Here is a 19,633-nt window from a genome sequence, read left to right on the forward strand (position 1 = left end):
ACTACACCATATTGTAACAGTATTTTCTGATATTTGATAGAAAAGACACTTGATTGTTGTGTGTGTATCCCATGTCATACACTTACCTTGGCATATCAGTATCAGTATCATACCCAAATTTACACAATGGTGTGTCTGACACTGAACATAACTTCAACTGACAATCACATCAAATACATTGTCATTGTGGCAGCACTTTGATAGGAAATCATCTTTGAAATGGTTATGCCTGCAAAATCAAAAAAAAACACTGCATTGGAATAACCACACCATGATGACATCATGCAAACACTTGCATGACTCATGCACGGACTCAGGAGATAGCTCGGTGCATTATTTTACAACCAACGAACCAGCAGTAATTAACGTTACATTTTACACTGCTACATTGGGGGAAGACAATGCTTGTAACAAAACTGAAGGCCACAGTTGCCAACAACTCAACTATCCTAGTTACCTAGTTTATCTAACCTAATCTCATGCTTAATTTCAGCTCATATACGTGCTAACTTCAGAAACCAACACATCAGTCTATGTAGCTAGTTATAGCTAAATCTATTAGCCATGTTAATACTTGACAGGTATTCTGCCTGGATTATGTATGGTTTGGCTAGCTACAACTAGCTACTCACCTTTGAACAGTCAGTGACTTACCTGGCACACTGCAATCCGCGCAAACCTCACTATTCCTTAATCGTTTAGACATCCTTTGCAGAGATAAAAATGTCAATGGAATTGATGTGTATGTTTATTTACTCATTTGATGCAGTGGCAGAATTTAGCTAAGCGAATAACATAAAACCATGTGTTGAAAAAAGACAGATTAGTTGACTGGCGAGGAGCAAATAGAAAGTACAAAGAAATACTGTTTCCTCTTCTTAGTTTCTTGCTCCAACCACGCTACCGCTACTTAGCAGCTTGCAGACAACAAGCAGCTGCGATTGTCAGGACGGAAACTCTCTTGCCAAACTAGTCTGTAACAGCCAGAGAGGAAGAGGCGAGATGCGCTTTGCGTTAGCCGAGCCAGCTCGTCAAAGTACACTCTGGAATTACGAAACATATACAACGTGGACAGCGGACTGCAGCAAGACACTACGTAAAAATAATGTCTAATTCGGTGGCTGACAGAACGCAAACCGCTAGTGGATGATGATATAGCTACGGAGCGAACTACCGGTACATAATGTCAAATGGTCAGCCAAACGACTAGCTAGGTAGCTAGCTAGCTACTGACATCCCTTTAATTAAACAAATTGAGCAAACTAGCTAGCCGTCTGTCAAATATTTGTGTGCTAGTTACACTGAGCTATAATAAGAAGGCTAACTAGCTAGTTGTTGTTGTGGGGAACGGATGTGACGTTGTTGGTAAACGGGATTTTGGGAATTGTGTCATTGATTTGCAGTTTAATTGCGCAATATGCACAACTTACAGTATCAAAGCATATTTCTATATTTACCATACTTCATCAATTTATATTCACGAAAAAGTATTTGCCACAAATTAGTAAAGACCTGCTTCAGCTGGCCCCTTAGCGTAAATGGTCACGTCCTTGTTTGGAACAATCCATTTTTCAAGAAGGGGACTGTATTATTAGTAAATATTGAACTTAACTTGTCTTTAAGAAATATATACATGTACTTATATTTTCACAAATATAGTACAATATAGGTATTTATCCTCTGCCAAAATTAGCTTGTAGAACAAATAGTTTATTTAAAACACCCCCATCACAATAGTCTCAACTTGACACTTCCTTGTTTTTCGAAAGTTTTATTTTGTAGAAGTTGGCTAGCACAATTTGACATGAATTCTGTCGGAATATGGAGATTATTTGATTTACATTTCTTCAACTTTAAGGTTTAGCTTAGGTTGTCTGTGGCTCTACATTGAGAAGTTCGAACTAGGGGAAGATGTTATCCGAGGTCAACGAAGATTTTAGGGTGATGTTTCCACTACATTCCTTGGTCTGGGAAAATGATTACAGGAATTTGGAAAACGAGTCAACAAAGGTATGTCAAAATATGGACAATGAGTTAGCTATAACTACTCACCTGTTTGGCCGCCTTTAGCTAGCTACAGCTATATCTGCTTTAAAATGGCTGAAACCAACGTTAGCTACTTGGCTAACTTCTTGCTAGCTAACGCGTAAGCTACTTGGCCTGACATGCAGATCCATACAATTTGACTGGCGTAACTCCCAGGCTATGTATTCAATTGTATCCGTTCACGGAATGACACGTTGCATCAATGATCGTGATGATACACATTTATTTTAACATAACTAACTAGTCAGCCTTCTAGCTAATAAGTTTGACTTTTTGGTTTCACTTTGCATGGGCTATTTCCTGCTGTTCGACACGATACCAGGGGCGTGTTCATTAGTCGCAGACCGTTTCCGGAAACCGTTTCATTTAGGATCCAAAGATTATGGATATACTGACAAGATAAATGTCTCTCCGCCCTAACAATGGGAGTCGTTGTCCACAAAGTGGCACGGTGGGCTGTCTAGCTCCCTCCTGCCTATCCTTTCTTTGGATTGGTGGATACATCTTATTATTGTAATAATTTTTTGAATTTTCGATGAGGCTTGTTGACGTCAACCGCCTGTATTCAATGGAGAGAGATGCTACTACCTCATGCTATAGATATACATAGCCATCTCGAGACAACTCCGATAGTGTTTTTTTCTCAGATTTGCCGGGATGTCACGTGTCAAACTTATATCGGTACACTCGTAAAAAACGTAATCATTACGAAACTTCTATTCGATCAAATAAACACCACATAGCAATTAAGCCATTGTTTTATTTTTTTAAACCAAATTCGAAACTCTCATTGCCCTCCATACAAAAACTCCTTGCTTGGTGAGTGAAACTACAACAAAAAGCCTCCTGCTGGAGCGAGACAGATTTTCTGCCAAGTTGGGACTCTCTTTTCCTCTTCCTCTCCGGGCCTAATCATTACGCCAAACAGTTACAAAGCGTTCCTATTGGACAGGTTCAGCAAACAGGGCGGGACCTACGTAAATGTATCCAATAGAAACGCTAGTTTTTGTTGCATGGGGTAATGATTACGCCCAGAATTTGTCCCAATAGTAGGCAGGGAAACCCGTTTTTGTGATCTCGGGTCTACACTGAACAAAAATATAAATGCAACATGTAAAGTGTTGGTCCCATGTTTCATTAGCTGAAATAAAAGATCCCAGAAATGTTCCATATGCACAAAAAGCTTATTTCTCAAAAATGTTGTGCACAAATTTGTTTACATCCCTCTTAGTGAGCATTTCTTCTTTGCCAAAATAATCCATCCACCTGACAGCTTTGACATATCAAGAAGCTGATTAAACAGCATGATCATTACACACCTTGTGCTGGGGACAATAAAAGACCACTCTAAATTGTGCAGTTCTGTCACACAACACAATGCCACATATGTCTCAAGTTTTGAGGGAGCGTGCAATTGGCATGCTGACTGCAGCCATGTCCACCAGAGCTGTTGCCAGATAAATTAATGTTTTAGAGAATTTGACAGTACGTCCAACCGGCCTCAGAACCGCGAACTACGTGTAACCACGCAAGCCCAGGACCTCCACATCCGGCGTCTTCACCTGCGGGATCGTCTGAGACCAGCCACCCGGACAGCTGATGAAACTGGGTTTGCACAACCGAAGAATTTCATCACAAACTGTCAGAAACCTTCTCAGGGAAGCTCATCTGTTTTCTAGTCGTCCTCACCAGGGTGGTGACCTGACTGCAGTTCGGCGTCGTGACCGACTTCAGTGGGCAAATGCTCACCTTCAATGGCCACTGGCACGCTGGACAAGTGTGCTCTTCACGGATGAATCCCAATTCAAAAGTCAGTTAAGAACAAATTCTTACTTACAATGACGGCCTGCAGAAAGGCTGGGATTTAAAAAATAAATATAAATGTAGGACCAAACATATCACAACAGGCTCTGTCGTAGCCGGCCGCGACCGGGAGACCCATGGGGCGGTGCACAATTGGCCCAGCGTCGTCCAGGGTAGGGGTGGGAATGGCCGGCAGGGATGTAGCTCAGTTGGTAGAGCATGGCGTTTGCAACGCCAGGGTTGTGGGTTCGATTCCCACGGGGGGCCAGTATAAAAAAAAATAATAATAATGTATGCACTCACTAACTGTAAGTCGCCCTGGATAAGAGCGTCTGCTAAATGACTCAAATGTAAATTAATTTTTTTTTTAAAAATGAGACAACACTACATAAAGAGAGAACTAAGACAACATAGCATGGCAGCAACACACGACAACACAGCAAGGTAGCAACCCAACATGAAAACAACATGGTGGCAGCATTACAACATGGTAGCAGCACAAGACATGGTACAAACATTATTGGGCACAGACAACAGCACAGAGGGCAAGAAGGTAGAGACAACAATGCATCACGTAAAGCAGCTACAATGCACGGCCCCATGTCGCAAGGACCTGTACACAATTCCTGGAAGCCGAACATGTCCCAGTTCTTCCATGACCTGCATACTCACCAGACATGTAACCCATTAAGCATATTTGGGATGCTCTGGATTGACGTGTACGACAGCGTGTTCCACTTCCCACCAATATCCAGAAACTTCACACATTCATTGAAGAGGAGCGGGACAACATTCCACAGGCCACAATCAACATCCTGATCAACTCTATGTGAAGGAGATGTGTCACGCTGCATGAGACAAATCGTGGTCACACGGGATACTGACTGGTTTTCTGATCCACGTCCCTACCTTTTGGAAAAAAAGGTATCAGTGACCAACAGATGCATATATGTATTCCCAGTCGTGAAATCCATAGATTAATTTATTTCAATTGACTGATTCCCTTATGAACTGTAATTCAGTAAAATATTTGAAATTGTTGCATTTTATATTTTTGTTCACTTGTTCATCAAAATAAATAAATCACAGCACGTTTTTGTACTCATTCAGCAGTTTTTACCTGATTTAAGTACAATACCATTAGAAATTAATGTTGAAAGTTCAATTTATATTCCTAAAACTTAAGTTAAAAATGATGCTGTCGCTGCTTCCTGTTGACAAAACATTTTGATAAATAGCCCAATGTCAAAACTGTTTTAAAGTGTCCAAATCAATGACCAATATGCAGAAACAGATCGTTATATATTGAAAACATAAAATGTACTCTCTACACATACTGTGCCTTTAGAAAGTATTCATATCCCTTCACTTATTCCACATTTTGTTGTTACAACCTGAATTCAAAATGGATTAAATCGATTTTATTTTCTCACCCATCTACTACACACAATACCCCATAATGGTCCTGGATGTGAATACTTATGAAAATGAGATATTTCTGTATTTCATTTTCAATATATTTGCAAAAATTTCTAAAAACATGTTTTCACTTTGACATTATAATAATAATAATAATAATAATATGCCATTTAGCAGACGCTTTTATCCAAAGCGACTTACAGTCGTGCGTGCATGCATTTTTGTGTATGGGTGGTCCCGGGGATCGAACCCACTACCTTGGCGTTACAAGCGCCGTGCTCTACCAGCTGAGCTACAGAGGACCACTATTTCAAGGTCCTGGAGTGGCCTAGCCAGTCTCCAGATCTCAACCCCATAGAAAATCTTTGGAGGGAGTTGAATGTCCGTGTTGCCCAGCGACAGCCCCAAAACATCACTGCTCTAGAGGAGATCTGCATGGAGGAATGGGCCAAAATACAGAAAATGGGCCAAAATACAGAAAACGTTTGACCTGCGTCATTGCCAACAAAGGGTATATAACAAAGTATTGAGAAACTTTTGTTATTGACCAAATACTTATTTTTCACCATCATTTGCAAATAAATTCATAAAAAATCCTACAATGTGATTTTCTGGAATTTTTTTCCTCAATTTGTCTGTCATAGTTGACGTGTACCTATGATGAAAATTACAGGCCTCTCTCATCTTTTTAAGTGGGAGAACTTGCACAATTGGTGGCTGACTAAATACTTTTTTCCCCCCACTGTATGTGTGTGGCACAGAGGGAGAGAGTGAGAGAAAGTAGCCAAACTGACTCGCTACTTAACCTATGGCAGCAACAAGTTTGTTTATCTATCATACCATCGGTTAGTTCCTGTCTTGACTGCATCAAATCATTGTAAAGAAGTTAGTTAGCTACAGTAGCCAGCTAAGTTAGCCAGCTAGCTAGCTAAAGTAGTAAAGCTAATTGAGGCTATTTTGCTGTGCTCCCCAGTCCTTGTCTACAACAACTCCATCAGTGGAGGCTGGTGGGAAGAGCTATAGGAGGAGAGTAATGGAACGGTATCAAACCACATCAAACATATGGAAACCACATGTTTGACTCCGTTCCATTAATTCCATTCCAGCTATTACAATGAGCCATCCTCCTATAGCTCCTCCCACCAGCCTCCACTGAACTCCATTCATATGAAACAACAGCCTACCTGTTGGTTGATCATTGTAGCCTACTCCTCATTACTCCGCCAACTTAATTCCTTAATTTTTATTCCATTTTGCATTGATTAGAAATCTCTAACTACACAGAGAGCCTCTGACTGTAGCGCCGCTTTGATTGACCGACATAGATGCACTCATGAAAACTGTCATAAAACTGTTTTATTAAATTGTTGAATGTAATGGTCTATCCTTGTAAGCTATGTAGCAATGTCACATAGATAATTACATTTTAGACAAAGACTTTTCATTAAAAAAAAGTATAGGCCTATTCCTTTTCTCAAAATGAGTACTCTCCCAAGTAATCGAATACAAATGTCCATTCAGATATTCGAATAACCATGTCCATCCCTAGTTTAGAGTAAACTATTTCTGTTGCAAAACGTTTTGCAACCGACTAATGAATACACCCCAGGTACCCACTGATTCTTGAAGAATAGAAACGCCTCAAGCTTATAACTGTCTTTCCCTATCATAACCCAAATATATGGTGTTTTTACTCCATTGGAATTGTTTGAGTCTTTAACAGGCAATGTAGCTTCCAGCATAGAATTAGGAATGAGAAAACTAGCTAATAATTTAATAGGATCTCTATGCTTCCAGTGTGTATGACATCGATCTGATGTGCAATTCTCTTTAGGTAGCTTTTGAAGGCATTGCAATGTTTGTTTGTTTGTTTCTTTCAGAATGACATCGAGGCTGTGGATCCCAGGGGAAGAACACCGCTCCACCTGGCTGTGTCACTGGGACACCTGGAGTCAGTGAGAGTGCTTCTGAGACATGGCGCTGAAGTTACCAAAGAGAACACCAAGAATTGGACAGGTTGGGCAGGCTATTCTACATCACACACTACAGTTGTCCAAGTGTAAATGTTTATTATTAATATGATGAATTCCACATGCTATTTACAGTACCTTTTAGAAAGTATTCACACCCCTTTACTTTTTAGACATTTTGTTATGTTACAGCCTGAATTTAAGATTTTTATAAATTTTTACAAATTAGTTAAAAATTAAAAGCTGAAATGTCTTGAGTCAATAAGTATTCAACCCCTTTGTTATGACAAGCCTAAATTAGTTCAGGAGTAAACATGTGCTTAACAAGTCACATAATAAGATGCATGGACTTACTCTGTGTGCAATAATAGTGTTTAACATGATTTTTGAATGACTACCTCAACTCTGTACTCCACACATACAATTATCTGTAAGGTCCCTCAGTCAAGTAGTGAATTTCAAACACAGATTCAACCACAAAGACCAGGGAGGTTTTCCAATGCCTCGCAAAGAAGGGCACCTATTGGTAGATGGGTAAAGAAAAAGCAGACATTGAATATCCCTTTGAGCATGGTGAAGTTATTAATTACACTTTGGATGGTGTATCAATACACACAGTCACTACAAAGATACAGGGGTGCTTCCTAACTCAGCTGCCAGAGAGGAATGAAACCACTCTGGGATTTCACCATGAGGCCAATGGTGACTTTAAAACAGTTACAGAGTTTAATGGCTATGATTGGAGAAAACCAAGGATGGATCAACAACATTGTAGTTACTCCATAATACTAACCTAAATGACAGAGTGAAAAGAAGGAAGCCTGTAGAGAATAAAAATATGACAAAACATGCATCCTGCTTGCAACAAGGCACTAAAGTAAAACTGCAAAAAATGTGGCAAAGAAATTAGCTTTATGTCCTGAATACAAAGCGTTATGTTTGGGAGAAATCCAACACAACATTGAATGTTCCTGCGTGGCCTAGTTACAGTTTTGACTTAAATCGGCTTGAAAATCAATGTCAAGACTTGAAAATGGCTGTCTAGCAATGATCAACAACCAACTTAACAGAGCTTGAATAATTATTTTAAGAATAATGTGCAAATATTGTACAATCCAGGTGTATTTGTATTTATTATGCCAAGGCAGCAGCTACTGTTCCTGGGGTCCAGCAAAATTAAAAACATTACATTACATTTCACAACATATTAAGTGTGTGCCCTCAGGCCACTACTCTACAACACAAAATCCATGTGTACATCTGTGTATAGTGCGTATGCTATCGCGCGTGTGTGTGTCTCTTCACAATCCCCGCTGTTCCATAAGGTGTATTTTTTATCTGTTTTTTAAGTCTGATTTTACTGCTTGCAAGAGTTACTTGGTGTGGAATAGATGTCCATGTAGTCATTGCTCTATGTAGTACTGTGTGCCTCCCATAGTCTGTTCTGGACTTGGGGATTGTGAAGAGACCTCTGGTGGCATGTCTTGTGGGGTATGCATGGGTGTCTGAGCTGTGGGCTAGTAGTTTAAACAGACAGCTCGGTGCATTCAACATGTCAATAATTCTCACAAATACAAGTAGTGATTAAGTCAATCTCTCCTCTACTTTGAGCCAGGAGAGATTGACATGCATATTATTAATGTTAGCTCTCCGTGTACATTTAAGGGTCAGCCATGCTGCCCTGTTCTGGGCCAATTGTAATTTTCTTAAGTCCCTCTTTGTAGCACCTGACCACATGACTGGAAAGTAGTCCAGGTGCGACAAACTAGGGCCTGTAGGACCTGCTTTGTTGATAGTGTTGTTAAGAAGGCAGAGCAGCGCTTAATTATGGACATACTTCTCCCCATTTTAGCTACTGTTGCATCAATATGTTTTGACCATGACAGTTTACAATCCAGGGTTACTCCAAGCAGTTTAGTCTCCTCAACTTGCTCAATTTCCACATTATTAATTACAGGATTTAGTTGAGCTTTAGGGTTTGTGAATGATTTGTCCCAAATACAATGCTTTTAGTTTTTGAAATATTTAGAACAAACGTATTTCTTGCCACCCATTCTGAAACTGACTGCAGCTCTTTGTTATGTGTTGCAGTGATTTCACTTGCTGTGGTAGCTAACATGTATAGTGTTGAGTCATCAGCATACATAGACACACAGGCAGTTACTTAGAGCCAGTGGCAGGTCATTAGTAAAGATTGAAAAAAGTAAGGGGCCTAGACAGCTTCCCTAGGGAATGCCTGACTCTACCTGGGTTATGTTAGAGAAGCTTTCCATTAAAGAACACCCTCTGTGTTCTGTTAGACAGGTAACTCTCAATCTGTAGCTCAGCTGGTAGAGCACGGCGCTTGTAACGCCAAGGTAGTGGGTTCGATCCCCGGGACCACCCATACACAAAAAAATAAATAAATGTATGCACGCATGACTGTAAGTCGCTTTGGATAAAAGCGTCTGCTAAATGGCATATTATTATTATTATTATTATTATTACAATATAGCAGGGGATGTAAAGCCATAACACCTACGTTTTTCCAGCAGCAGATTATGATCGATAATGTCAAAAGCTGCACTGAAGTCTAACAAAACAGCTCCCACAATATTTATATGATCAATTTCTCTCACCCAATCATCAGTCATTTGTGTAAGTGCCGTACATGTTGAATGCCCTTCACTATAAGCGTGCTGAAAATCTGTTGTTAATTTGTTTACTGTGAAATAGCATTGTATCTGGTCAAACACCAATTTTCCAAAAGTTTACTAAGGGTTGGTAACAGTCTGATTAGTCGGCTGCTTGAGCCTGTAAAGGCTGGTTTGCTATTCTTGGGTAGCGGAATGACCTTTGCTTCCCTCCAGGCCTGAGGGCACACACTTTCCTGTAGGCTTAGATTGAAGAGATAGCCAATAGGAGTGGCAATATCGTCCGCTATCATCCTCAGTAATTTTCCATCTAAGTTGTCAGGCCCAGGTGGCTTGTCATTGTTGATAGACAACAATAATTATTTCACCCCTTCCACACTCACTTTACAGAATTCAAAATTACAATGCTTGTCTTTCATAATTTGGTCAGTTATGCATGGATGTGTAGGTTCAGAATTTGTTGTTGGCCTGTAATGCCTAAATTTGCTAATCTTGCCAATGAAAAAATCCTTAAAGTAGTTGGCAATATCAGTGGGTTTTGTTATGAATGAGCCATCTGATTCAATGAATGATGGAGCCGAGTTCGCCTTTTGGCCCAAAATTTCATTTAAGGTGCTCCAAAGCTTTTTACTATCGTTCTTTATATAATTTATCTTTGTTTCATAGTACAGTTTATTCTTCTTTTTGTTCAGTGTAGTCACATGGTTTCTCAATTTACAGTACGTTCGCCAATCTGCTGTGCAGCCAGACTTATTTCCCATTCCTTTTGCCTCATCCCTCTCAACCATAACATTTTTCAATTCCTCATCAATCCACCAGGATTTAACAATTTTTACAGTCATTTTGTTAATGGGTGCATGCTTATTAGTAACTGGAATAAGCAATTTCATAAATGTGTCAAGTACAGCATCTGGTTGTTCCTCATTACACACCACAGACCAGCAAATGTTCTTGAGTGGGCAGCTTGATGAAAGCCAGTCAATATTTAGGTCACCCAGAAATGGATTAAACAGATTTATTTTCTCACCCATCTACACACAAAACTCTTAGAGACTTACCCAGAAAGACACAGCTGTAATCACTGCCAAAGTTGATTGTAACATGTATTGACTCAGGGGTGTGAATACTTATGTAAATTGATATTTCTGTATTTCATTTTCAATAAATTTGCCAACATTTCGAAAAACATGTTTTCACATTGTCATTATGGGATATTGTGTGTAGATGGGTGAGAAATGTATTTATTTAATACATTTTGAATTCAGGCTGTAACACAACAAAATGTGGATTAAGTCAAGGGGTTTGAATACTTTCTGAAGGCACTGTATATGGCTATGCCTTCATCTGACACGCCTTGGTGTAGGTCTATTTGTTAGTTGTTAAATTGTGTGATCAAAATCACTTCCACATATGCACAGTGGGCGTTTCAGTAACAATTTCACACAACATGTATGCCTGAATCGGTAGGTGCCTCTATTCCAGTTGAAGTGAGACAGTATTTCTTTCCAGTGCTTCACACAATACCTCTTGTTACTACACACACAGCTTACTAGTTGATGCTGGCCAAAACAATTATTTATTTTGTATACATTTGTTATCACAGAAGTGTGTTATATGTTTAAAATAACTTCTCATCATAAACATGTTTGTGTGTAGTGCTGCAGGAGGCGGTCAGCACCGGCGACCCAGAGATGGTTCAGCTAGTGCTCCAGCGGAGAGACTACCTCAAAGCCTCTACAGCCCTGGGAGGAGTGCCTGAGCTTCTGAGCAAGATCCGTGAGGTGTTCTTACTCTCTCTGTTTGCTCCCCTCTCTGAAATGTTTTTCACTCATCACATTTAAGTAACTCATGCCTCTTTCCAATCCCCCCCCAGTCCCCGGATTTCTACATGGAAATGAAATGGGAGTTCACAAGTTGGAGTAAGTTCTAGTTGATAACCCCGCCATTAGATTGTGCTATGTGTGGATGTTTGAGACGTTGTTGTTTACATTGCTTTCCCATCTGTTCCCAGTCCCCCTCGTGTCCCGGGTTTGTCCCAGTGATGTGTGTCGGATCTGGAAGAGCGGAGCCAGCCTGCGTGTGGACGCCACTCTGCTGGGCTTCGAGAACATGACTTGGATCAGAGGTCGTCGGAGCTACATCTTCAGAGGAGATGGTAAGTCCCTTTTTCCCTGAGTAAGGCTTGCACACAACGGCGTCCTACTGACCACTGTTTCAGCAGGCCGTCTCATCTTTTACCTCGTCTTTTACCGTATTTTCCGCACTATAAGGCGCACCGAATTATAAGGCGCACATTCAATGAATGGCCTATTTTATAACTGTTTTCATAGATAGGGCGCACCGGATTATAAGGCGCATAGAATAGAAGATACTGCAGTCAAACGTTTGACTGGGGTTGCGTTATGCATCCACTAGATGGAGCTGTGCTAAAGGGAATGTCAACAAAACAGTCAGATAAAGTCAAACTTTATTAAGCGTTCTGACAACAATTTTGGGGTCTTTATACACACACAAGTGGTGTGGGACTGTGAGTAAGCACAGTACCGGTGTTTACTGACTACGGTAGCCGTAATGCTGCAAGCGGTGCGGCTTTGTAGTTTACCAGTCGTACTGAAACATTTCATTATTATTAAATTGTTTTTATTGGTTTTTCATACTGAAACATTTTGACAGAGCGCCTTGAGCGCCGTGTACAACCAGTATGGATCAACCAATTAACCAATTGATCCATATATAAGGCGCTCCGGATTATAAGGCGCACTGTTGTTATTTGAGAAAATTAAAGGCTTTTAAGTGCGCCTTATAGTGCGAAAATACGGTACTCTGTTAGCGTATGTTTCACAGTGTGTGCTTGTGCCCATTGGCAGATACCTGCACTGAGTTGTTGGAGGTGAACCATGACGAAGAGGTGGTGGACACGGAACGCTTTGACATCTCCCGGGAGATAGAGGATGTAACATTGGACTCCATGCAACCTGCCGAACAGGAAGTGGCCAAGCGGCTAACCACGCCCATCGTCAACACTTTTCTGGATACCAGGCACATTGCTTTTGAGAGGCAAGATTTTTTTGTTTGTTTTTTGTCATATGTCTTTGTTGAAGGACAAGTAAATTGTACAGGGTTTTATAGTAACAGGACTCTAAATTGTTTTCCACAGAAATAAGTCTGGGATTTGGGGTTGGAGGAGTGACAAAACAGAAGTTGTCAATGGTTTCGAGGCTAAGGTTTGTGCATTTATTATAGCATTCTTGCGCTGTTAATATTAAATTATTTTGTTGCTTGTCTAGGTTTGCTGACCTTACTCAAGTCCCTTTCTTTAAAGCTGCAATCAGCAGTAAAAACAATAACAAAGCATCCTCCTCACCCCTGTTTTGGTAAAAGGCTGAGGGATGGTGCTGGAGAGATGTAACCGATCTCAAATTCATAGACAGAGCTATAAATGTGTTGGACCGACCATCCATAATATCAAAATTATAGTTTTAATCATGTTTTGGGGCTATATAGTGTTTGTTTACATTTAAACAAGCTTATATTTTGGGTTCTGATGGGGTATGACAGTTGAACTAAGCTCATGAGGCATTTTTAAGTTATATTCTTCAAGAATCAATGGGTACATATAATTCATTTACAAATCCAAAAATTGATGTAGCAACTGCTTATTGCCCCTTTAATTTGACAATATCTACAGTAGATTGCCAGCTTTTTAAAAATGTTCAGTAGTGTTTTTTCCTTTTAGTAGCAGTAAAGGGAAGAATAGTATGCTGTATACTGCATGAGTTGTTTTTCTTTTCATTGCAGGTTTTCACTGTGAACAATGTAAACGTGGTGATCCGGACGAGGACAGAGCATCTCACCGATGAGGAGAAAACTAGAATAAAAAGTATGCACTCTATAATTCCTCTAGGTGGAGGTAGAGAGACAGAACAACAATTAGTCTGCGTCTGAAATGGCACTCTTTCGCTATGTAGTGCGCTACTTCTGGTCTACGAGAGATGGTCCTCATCTCAGTGTTTAATAAGCAGCAACTTTAGTCACAGTGTTACACTAGGAGACACTTGCACAGCTATAATAACCCAGAGAGAGTACACTGAACCAAAATGGCCTGGCTCGGTTTAGGAGGGGACTTGTTGGAGAACAGCCCTGTGTCTGACATCAATAACGCATCGTCTATATTGTCTCTTTTTTTGTCTTCTAGGTGAGAGGAATGTTCTGGAGTCTCTTCTTGGGACTGTGGAGCAGCAGATAAGCGCTCAAGGGGTAAGAGATCCGTAGACCAGGATTTGAGGTTATGGAGGATTATCTCATCTAATTGTTTTATTACTTAGCTACATAAACAGAATCGTACTTGCCTTTTTGACTTGTAACAGATTCAGTAAGAATGCTTCGTCTTGGTTCATATTGGCTTCAATGAGAACACTCAACTTGGTTTGTAATGGGTTCAATAAGAATGCGCGACTCTGTTCATATTGTGGATAGGACCTCACTCTGGAGTATGCAACAGCCACCAACCCCACCGCCATCACACCAGAGGAGTACTTTGACCCTGAGTTTGACCTTGAAGACAGAGACATTGGCCGGCCCATTGAACTCAGCATCCGAACCCAGAAGTAAGAAAATGATGCTGCAAAGCCTCCGAGAGAGCAAGGCTTTCTCATCAATATTCATGTCATCAGAAGTCTTGATTTTTTTTATAATGGTTTCCCTCAGTTCATATAAAGGTGTTGGTGTCTAGGTTTTAGCATAAGGGTGGTTGGATTGAGATGGGACTACATTGCAGTTCAGTTGGACTGCGCGTAATCTACAAATCACCCTGCATTCCAAATAACTACTCAAGATGTGATTAAGATTAGTGATTCTTCGCCTCCCGTTGCTCAAACTGATCCCTCAAACAGGATGACCGTATATTCTGGGTCGTATTCATTAGGCACCAAACTGAAGAAAACATACTGAAACAGGGAGAGACTACCTGAACTTGTCCAATAAGAAACGCATGTTTTTGTTTCCTTTGCAAAATGTTTTGCTCTGGTGTCCACTAATGAATATGGCCCTGATGTGTCCAGGTTCAAGGGCACATTGTGGATGAGCGAGGAACACCCTCTCTCCCTGGTGGAGCAGGTCACCCCTATCATCGATCTCATGGCCCGGACCAGCACCCACTTCGCCCGGCTACAGGATTTTGTCACCCTCAAGTTCCCTCCAGGGTTCCCTGTAAAAATAGGTACAGTTACACCTCCGTGGAAAAGAGTGACAAAATGAGAATGTTTACACAAAATGCTTGTGCCGCTCAGCTCATTCATCTCAGAGGAGCGCTGATCTAGGATCAGGCCCCCTGTCCATATAATCTTATTCTATGTGAACTATAAAGCAAAACTTACCCTAAATCAGCACTCATACTCTGACCCGCTTGATAAATACGGCCCCTGATTGAGAAAAACGGCACACACACATACTCACAAAGTACCACTATGAAAGGCATTTGCTTTTAAATAACGGGATCCATGAAGGTTACCCGTCTTTGTTTCCTCTCACACAGAGATTCCCCTGTTCCACGTGCTCAACGCCCGCATTTCATTTGGCGGTGTCAACAAATGCTGTACGGGCGAACCCCTGGACACGCCACCCTCGGCTGCCACGCCCACACCCTCGGAGGAGGAGGGCAGTGAAGATGCAGGTAGACACACTCATGCCTTTGACCCAGGTCAGGTGACTGCAGCATTCGTCCCCATGGGGTCATTATGAACAAAACAAATTACACATTTAGTAATTTCTCAAATTAATTTATTCAGTTGCTTCTGACAGCTAAACAACCAGTATGAATGTTTGTATGTTTGGGGGGCGGCAGGTAGCTTAGCGGTTAAGAGCGCCAGTAACCAAAAGTTTGCTGGTTCGAATCGCCAAGCCGACTAGGTGAAAACTCTGTCGATGTGCCCTTGTACAAGGCACTTAACCCTAATTGCTCCTGTAAGTCGCTCTGGATAAGAGTGTCTGCTAAGTGATGTATCCATATCAATTTCATTGGAAATGTCTATTGACAGCCTACCAATAATAACAACATTGTCTATTTCTGTTCCCTTCAGTTCCCCCGCTATTCCAGGTGTGTCCCTCTGTGTTTGAGGTGCCTGCACACTACCGCCACAGAGGAGGGGGCGGCAGCCGCCACATGCCCGTATCCAACCACGACGAGGAGTTACTGCAGTATGCCATCCACCAGAGTCTGCTGGAGTCCGGTGGTGGAGACCCGGGACAGGTCAGAGACGCCACACACACACACACACACCCCTCCTACTCATCTCGTTCACTCCCCGTCAGGTCCTCTTGCTCTCACGGCCTCCTCTGCCTCACTTCTCATCTTTTGACCTGGGGCCTGTGTCTGTTCAGGAGGCCACAATGTTACAAAACAGATTGTGTAGAACTGATATTATAGGGAATTATGTCCGTTACATTTCTACCAGTTCTATCTGCGATGTGCCAAGCATTTTACCTCACCTACTCCACCCTTTGTTCTGTCCTCTAGGAAGTGACCTGGGAAGATGCCAATGGGGACCTCACGGACCCTATGCTCAGTAGCCAGAGTGACAGGTAAATCAAATCAAATTGTATTGGTCGCGTACACATATTTTGCAGATGTTATCGCAGGTGCAGTGAAATGCTTATGTTTCTTGCTCCAACAATGCAGTATACCTAACAATATAAAACAATACACACAAATCCCCAAAATACAAAGAAAGAAATGAAGAAATATCAGAACGAGCAATGTCAGAGTCCTGCGTGTGTGTGTATGTGTGTGTGTAGTATAATGGTGTGTATAGACAGTATGGACAGTATGTGAATAGAAAAGGTGTGTACAGCAGTAGTTATATAGGATGAGCCTTGACTAGAATACAGTATATACATATGAAGTAAGTAAAACAGTATGTAAAGATTATTAAAGTGACCAGTGTTCAATGACTATGTACATAGGGCAGCATTCTGTGGTCCTCTGTAGCTCAGCTGGTAGAGCACGGCGCTTGTAACGCCAAGGTAGTGGGTTCGATCCCCGGGACCACCCATACACAAAATGTATGCACACATGACTGTAAGTCGCTTTGGATAAAAGCATCTGCTAAATGGCATATTATTTATTTATTTATTCTCTAAGGTGCAGGGTTGAGTACCGGGTGCTAGCTGAGTAGAACAGTCACTAAGGTTCAGGCCAGGTACACCAAGTATTCATGCACATCATTGGCTACGCTATTCAGTTGTCCAAAGTGACTTCCAATCAGCACATATATTTACAATATATCCACGGGCCCATGTTTTGGGAATCAAACCCACAGACCTGGTATTGCAAGCACGTGTCCAATCAACTTAGCATTAAAAGCATCATTTTCTCAGCTATGGCGTGTGTGCAGTATGTGGATAGGTGCATTTGAAAGGAAGTTAGTAGTTATTGACGATGGACAACTGTCGTCCAGGAAAGAAACATCCTTTCTTCTCTTTCTGATCCCTCCTCCACTGTTGTTCCAGAAGCAACCCAGAGGGGGCGCTGGTGGACTTGGGAGACACCACGTCGAGTCCGGCCAGCTCGGGCAACTCGGCCTCCAGCCCCGACACGGACCTCCGCATGGCCATGGAGCTGTCGGCCCGGGCCCAGGCGGAGGAGGAGAGGAGGAGGAAGGAGGAAGTGGAGGAGCTGGAGAGGATATTGCAGCTCTCGCTCACAGAGAAGTAAAAAGAGGAAAATATGAGAGAATGAAGGGTTATTAAGGCCATGTCTTGCCAGACCTGCATTAACTATTGATTGATCAAGAAGCAGCCACCACCACCACACCCCCTCCCAATCCACCATGACACCGGAAAAACCTCCATGTAACAACATTGTCATTAACACAACCATCTTTATTGAATACTTTAATACCTATTTTTGGTTAACAAAACAACATATGTTGCTATATTTTTTATTTCTATATAACACTTAGGCTCTGTCTCAAAAGTGTACACACTGTCAAATCCTTGATTCCTCCTGTCCTTTTAAGACAGAGTCATAGCCACTCCTCTCCTGAAGAGGGATCCATGTATTCTTTGAGATTATTTGGGGAAGGGTTTCATTTCACTGGAGTGTCAGGGTTGCAACCTGTGATTTGTATTAGTTGGGTGTTGCCAAGAGCGGGTTAAACCTGTGGCTGGTAGCACAGGAGGCTGGTGAGGGGGGGACAGATTACAATAATGGCTGGAATGGAATCAAAGACAAGGAAACCATGTTTGATGTGTTTAATACCGTTCCATTTATTCCATTCCAGCCATTGCTATGAGACTGTCCTCCCCAATTAAGGTGCCACCAGCCGCCTGCGACTGTTAGCTACTTTAGTTGTGGCTGTGGAAGGTTGTTCTTTCAGAGCTCTGGGTCATGTCCATGAGGCGTCAAACAGAAGCAAGCTGGACGAAACCGGGAGGGACTACCTGCACAATAAGACATGCAAATGTTCAGTTTGTCTTTGCAAAAGGTTTTAAAACATTTTCCATTATGTGCCCTATTATGAACAAGACCCTGGAAATGGCACTCCAGTGTTCACACAGCCATTTGACAGAGGTTCACAGCTAGACCGAAATATTTAATATCTCAGGGTTCTACAGTTCCTTTTCTTTGAAACTATAGTGAAAGTGCAGTATATTTGTTTATTGTAGACACATCGAACGCGGTTTTCTGGTCATCGATTTGGAATTGTTTCTACTTTGAACAGGATGGCATCAAACAATATCACTTGCTGGTGCTGCCGACCCTTTTACTTGTTTGCCTGACACTGCATAACTTGGGTCCTTTTCAATCAAAACGTGTAATTCCTGGGAAAAGATGAAAGTAAGATTCATCTTGCACTGCAAGAATTCATGTTTTGTATTCGTGTTGTAATTGACACAATATGAAAATGTGAAAGTCAACCTGACAATTCAAACATGCACAAGAAGACGGAGGTTCTTGACTTGCCCCAGAAACCACGTATTATTCAATTGGGTTTGTTATTTTGGAGGGGGTCCATCTTGTTGGCGATCACCAATGGTCACTGAGCACCATTAAGCATCAGCACCTCAACTCAACAAAGCAATAGCAGAAGCCACTGTTCCTGCCTGTGGATGATAAAGTAGCATACACACGGTTCAGAGGCACTCGCAAGCAACCAGGGTCGAAACATGGATCATTGTAGGCTATCCATTGGCGAGGAAATGTTTCCTTCCTTAAATGTTGAAGAATATGGCCATCAGACCTCAAACACAACAGGGTTCTAAGGACTGCTGTTAGGGCTCTCTTTTTTTATCTTGCAACTACAGACCAACCTATGGATGTGCAAGAGATCTGAGATCAAACATGGATGCCGGCTCAGTGTAGCATCATCATTTTGTACTGAAGGGAGCATTTCCTAGTCTGGGTACCAGTCTATTTAGCTATCATTCCACTCCTTGCCACTCCTGTCATATGCCAATGTCTTTGGCACATGACATAGAGTACAAAGAGTGGTATGTTAGCTAAACAGAGACTGGCAACCAGGCTAAGCATTCCCCTCTCACATGCCCAATCCTAAATGGACCCCTAGAACCTACCTATGCCCTATGCTCTTGCACAGATCTGATAAGAGCATTGTAGGGTCTAGTGATCCATTTGGGCTTAGGCCACAGACATGATTGGTTTGGGGGCGGAGTTGGGGGAGGGGGGATCAGTGTTATAATGCCACTCAGGCCAGACCTACTAAAGACACCAGAGAACATTTGAAATGTCTCATCTTTAAAGCT

General features: G+C 41.7%; 2 protein-coding genes across 12 annotated transcripts in view; one reads left to right on the forward strand and one right to left on the reverse strand.

Annotated features, from left to right (window-relative positions):
* LOC121584533 (ARF GTPase-activating protein GIT2) overlaps window positions 1–2,372 on the reverse strand; it is a 40,786-nt gene extending 38,414 nt beyond the window's left edge. For 2 of the 10 annotated variants that reach the window (XM_041900464.2, XM_041900458.2), the window contains exon 1: window positions 655–1,378. In XM_041900464.2, coding sequence (XP_041756398.2) covers window positions 655–706 — 52 coding nt within the window. In that variant the 5' untranslated portion in view covers window positions 707–1,378. Of the gene's footprint in view, window positions 1–654; window positions 1,381–2,052 lie in introns of those variants that run through there. The other 8 variants (XM_041900465.2, XM_041900459.2, XM_041900463.2 and 5 more) reach the window with 6 other exon arrangements.
* ankrd13a (ankyrin repeat domain 13A) lies at window positions 1,726–18,115 on the forward strand. Of its 2 annotated transcripts, none has more exons than XM_041900467.2 (15): window positions 1,726–2,010; window positions 7,149–7,284; window positions 11,528–11,652; window positions 11,745–11,790; window positions 11,883–12,026; window positions 12,739–12,928; window positions 13,029–13,095; window positions 13,670–13,751; window positions 14,067–14,128; window positions 14,348–14,478; window positions 14,932–15,089; window positions 15,405–15,542; window positions 15,949–16,118; window positions 16,386–16,450; window positions 17,381–18,115. In XM_041900467.2, exons 1-15 carry the CDS (start codon window positions 1,912–1,914, stop codon window positions 17,580–17,582), a joined length of 1,815 nt encoding a protein of 604 aa, XP_041756401.1. In that variant the 5' UTR covers window positions 1,726–1,911; the 3' UTR covers window positions 17,583–18,115. The 2 variants fall into 2 exon arrangements, with proteins under 2 accessions (XP_041756401.1, XP_041756400.1); XM_041900466.1 differs by having other exon boundaries at window positions 1,728–2,010; window positions 17,378–18,115.
* Window positions 18,116–19,633: the final 1,518 nt, after the last annotated feature.

The sequence above is a fragment of the Coregonus clupeaformis genome, chromosome 16 (assembly GCF_020615455.1).
Source record: "Coregonus clupeaformis isolate EN_2021a chromosome 16, ASM2061545v1, whole genome shotgun sequence".
Taxonomy (NCBI): Eukaryota; Metazoa; Chordata; class Actinopteri; order Salmoniformes; family Salmonidae; genus Coregonus; species Coregonus clupeaformis.

Excerpts from the sequence above, each read along its gene's own strand:
- ankrd13a (XM_041900466.1), top strand. The coding sequence starts at position 1,912 with ATGTTATCCGAGGTCAACGAAGATTTTAGGGTGATGTTTCCACTACAT. Across the intron at positions 2,011-7,148 it reads TGGAAAACGAGTCAACAAAG|AATGACATCGAGGCTGTGGA; the intron begins GTATGTCAAAAT and ends TGTTTCTTTCAG. Across the intron at positions 11,791-11,882 it reads ATGGGAGTTCACAAGTTGGA|TCCCCCTCGTGTCCCGGGTT; the intron begins GTAAGTTCTAGT and ends ATCTGTTCCCAG.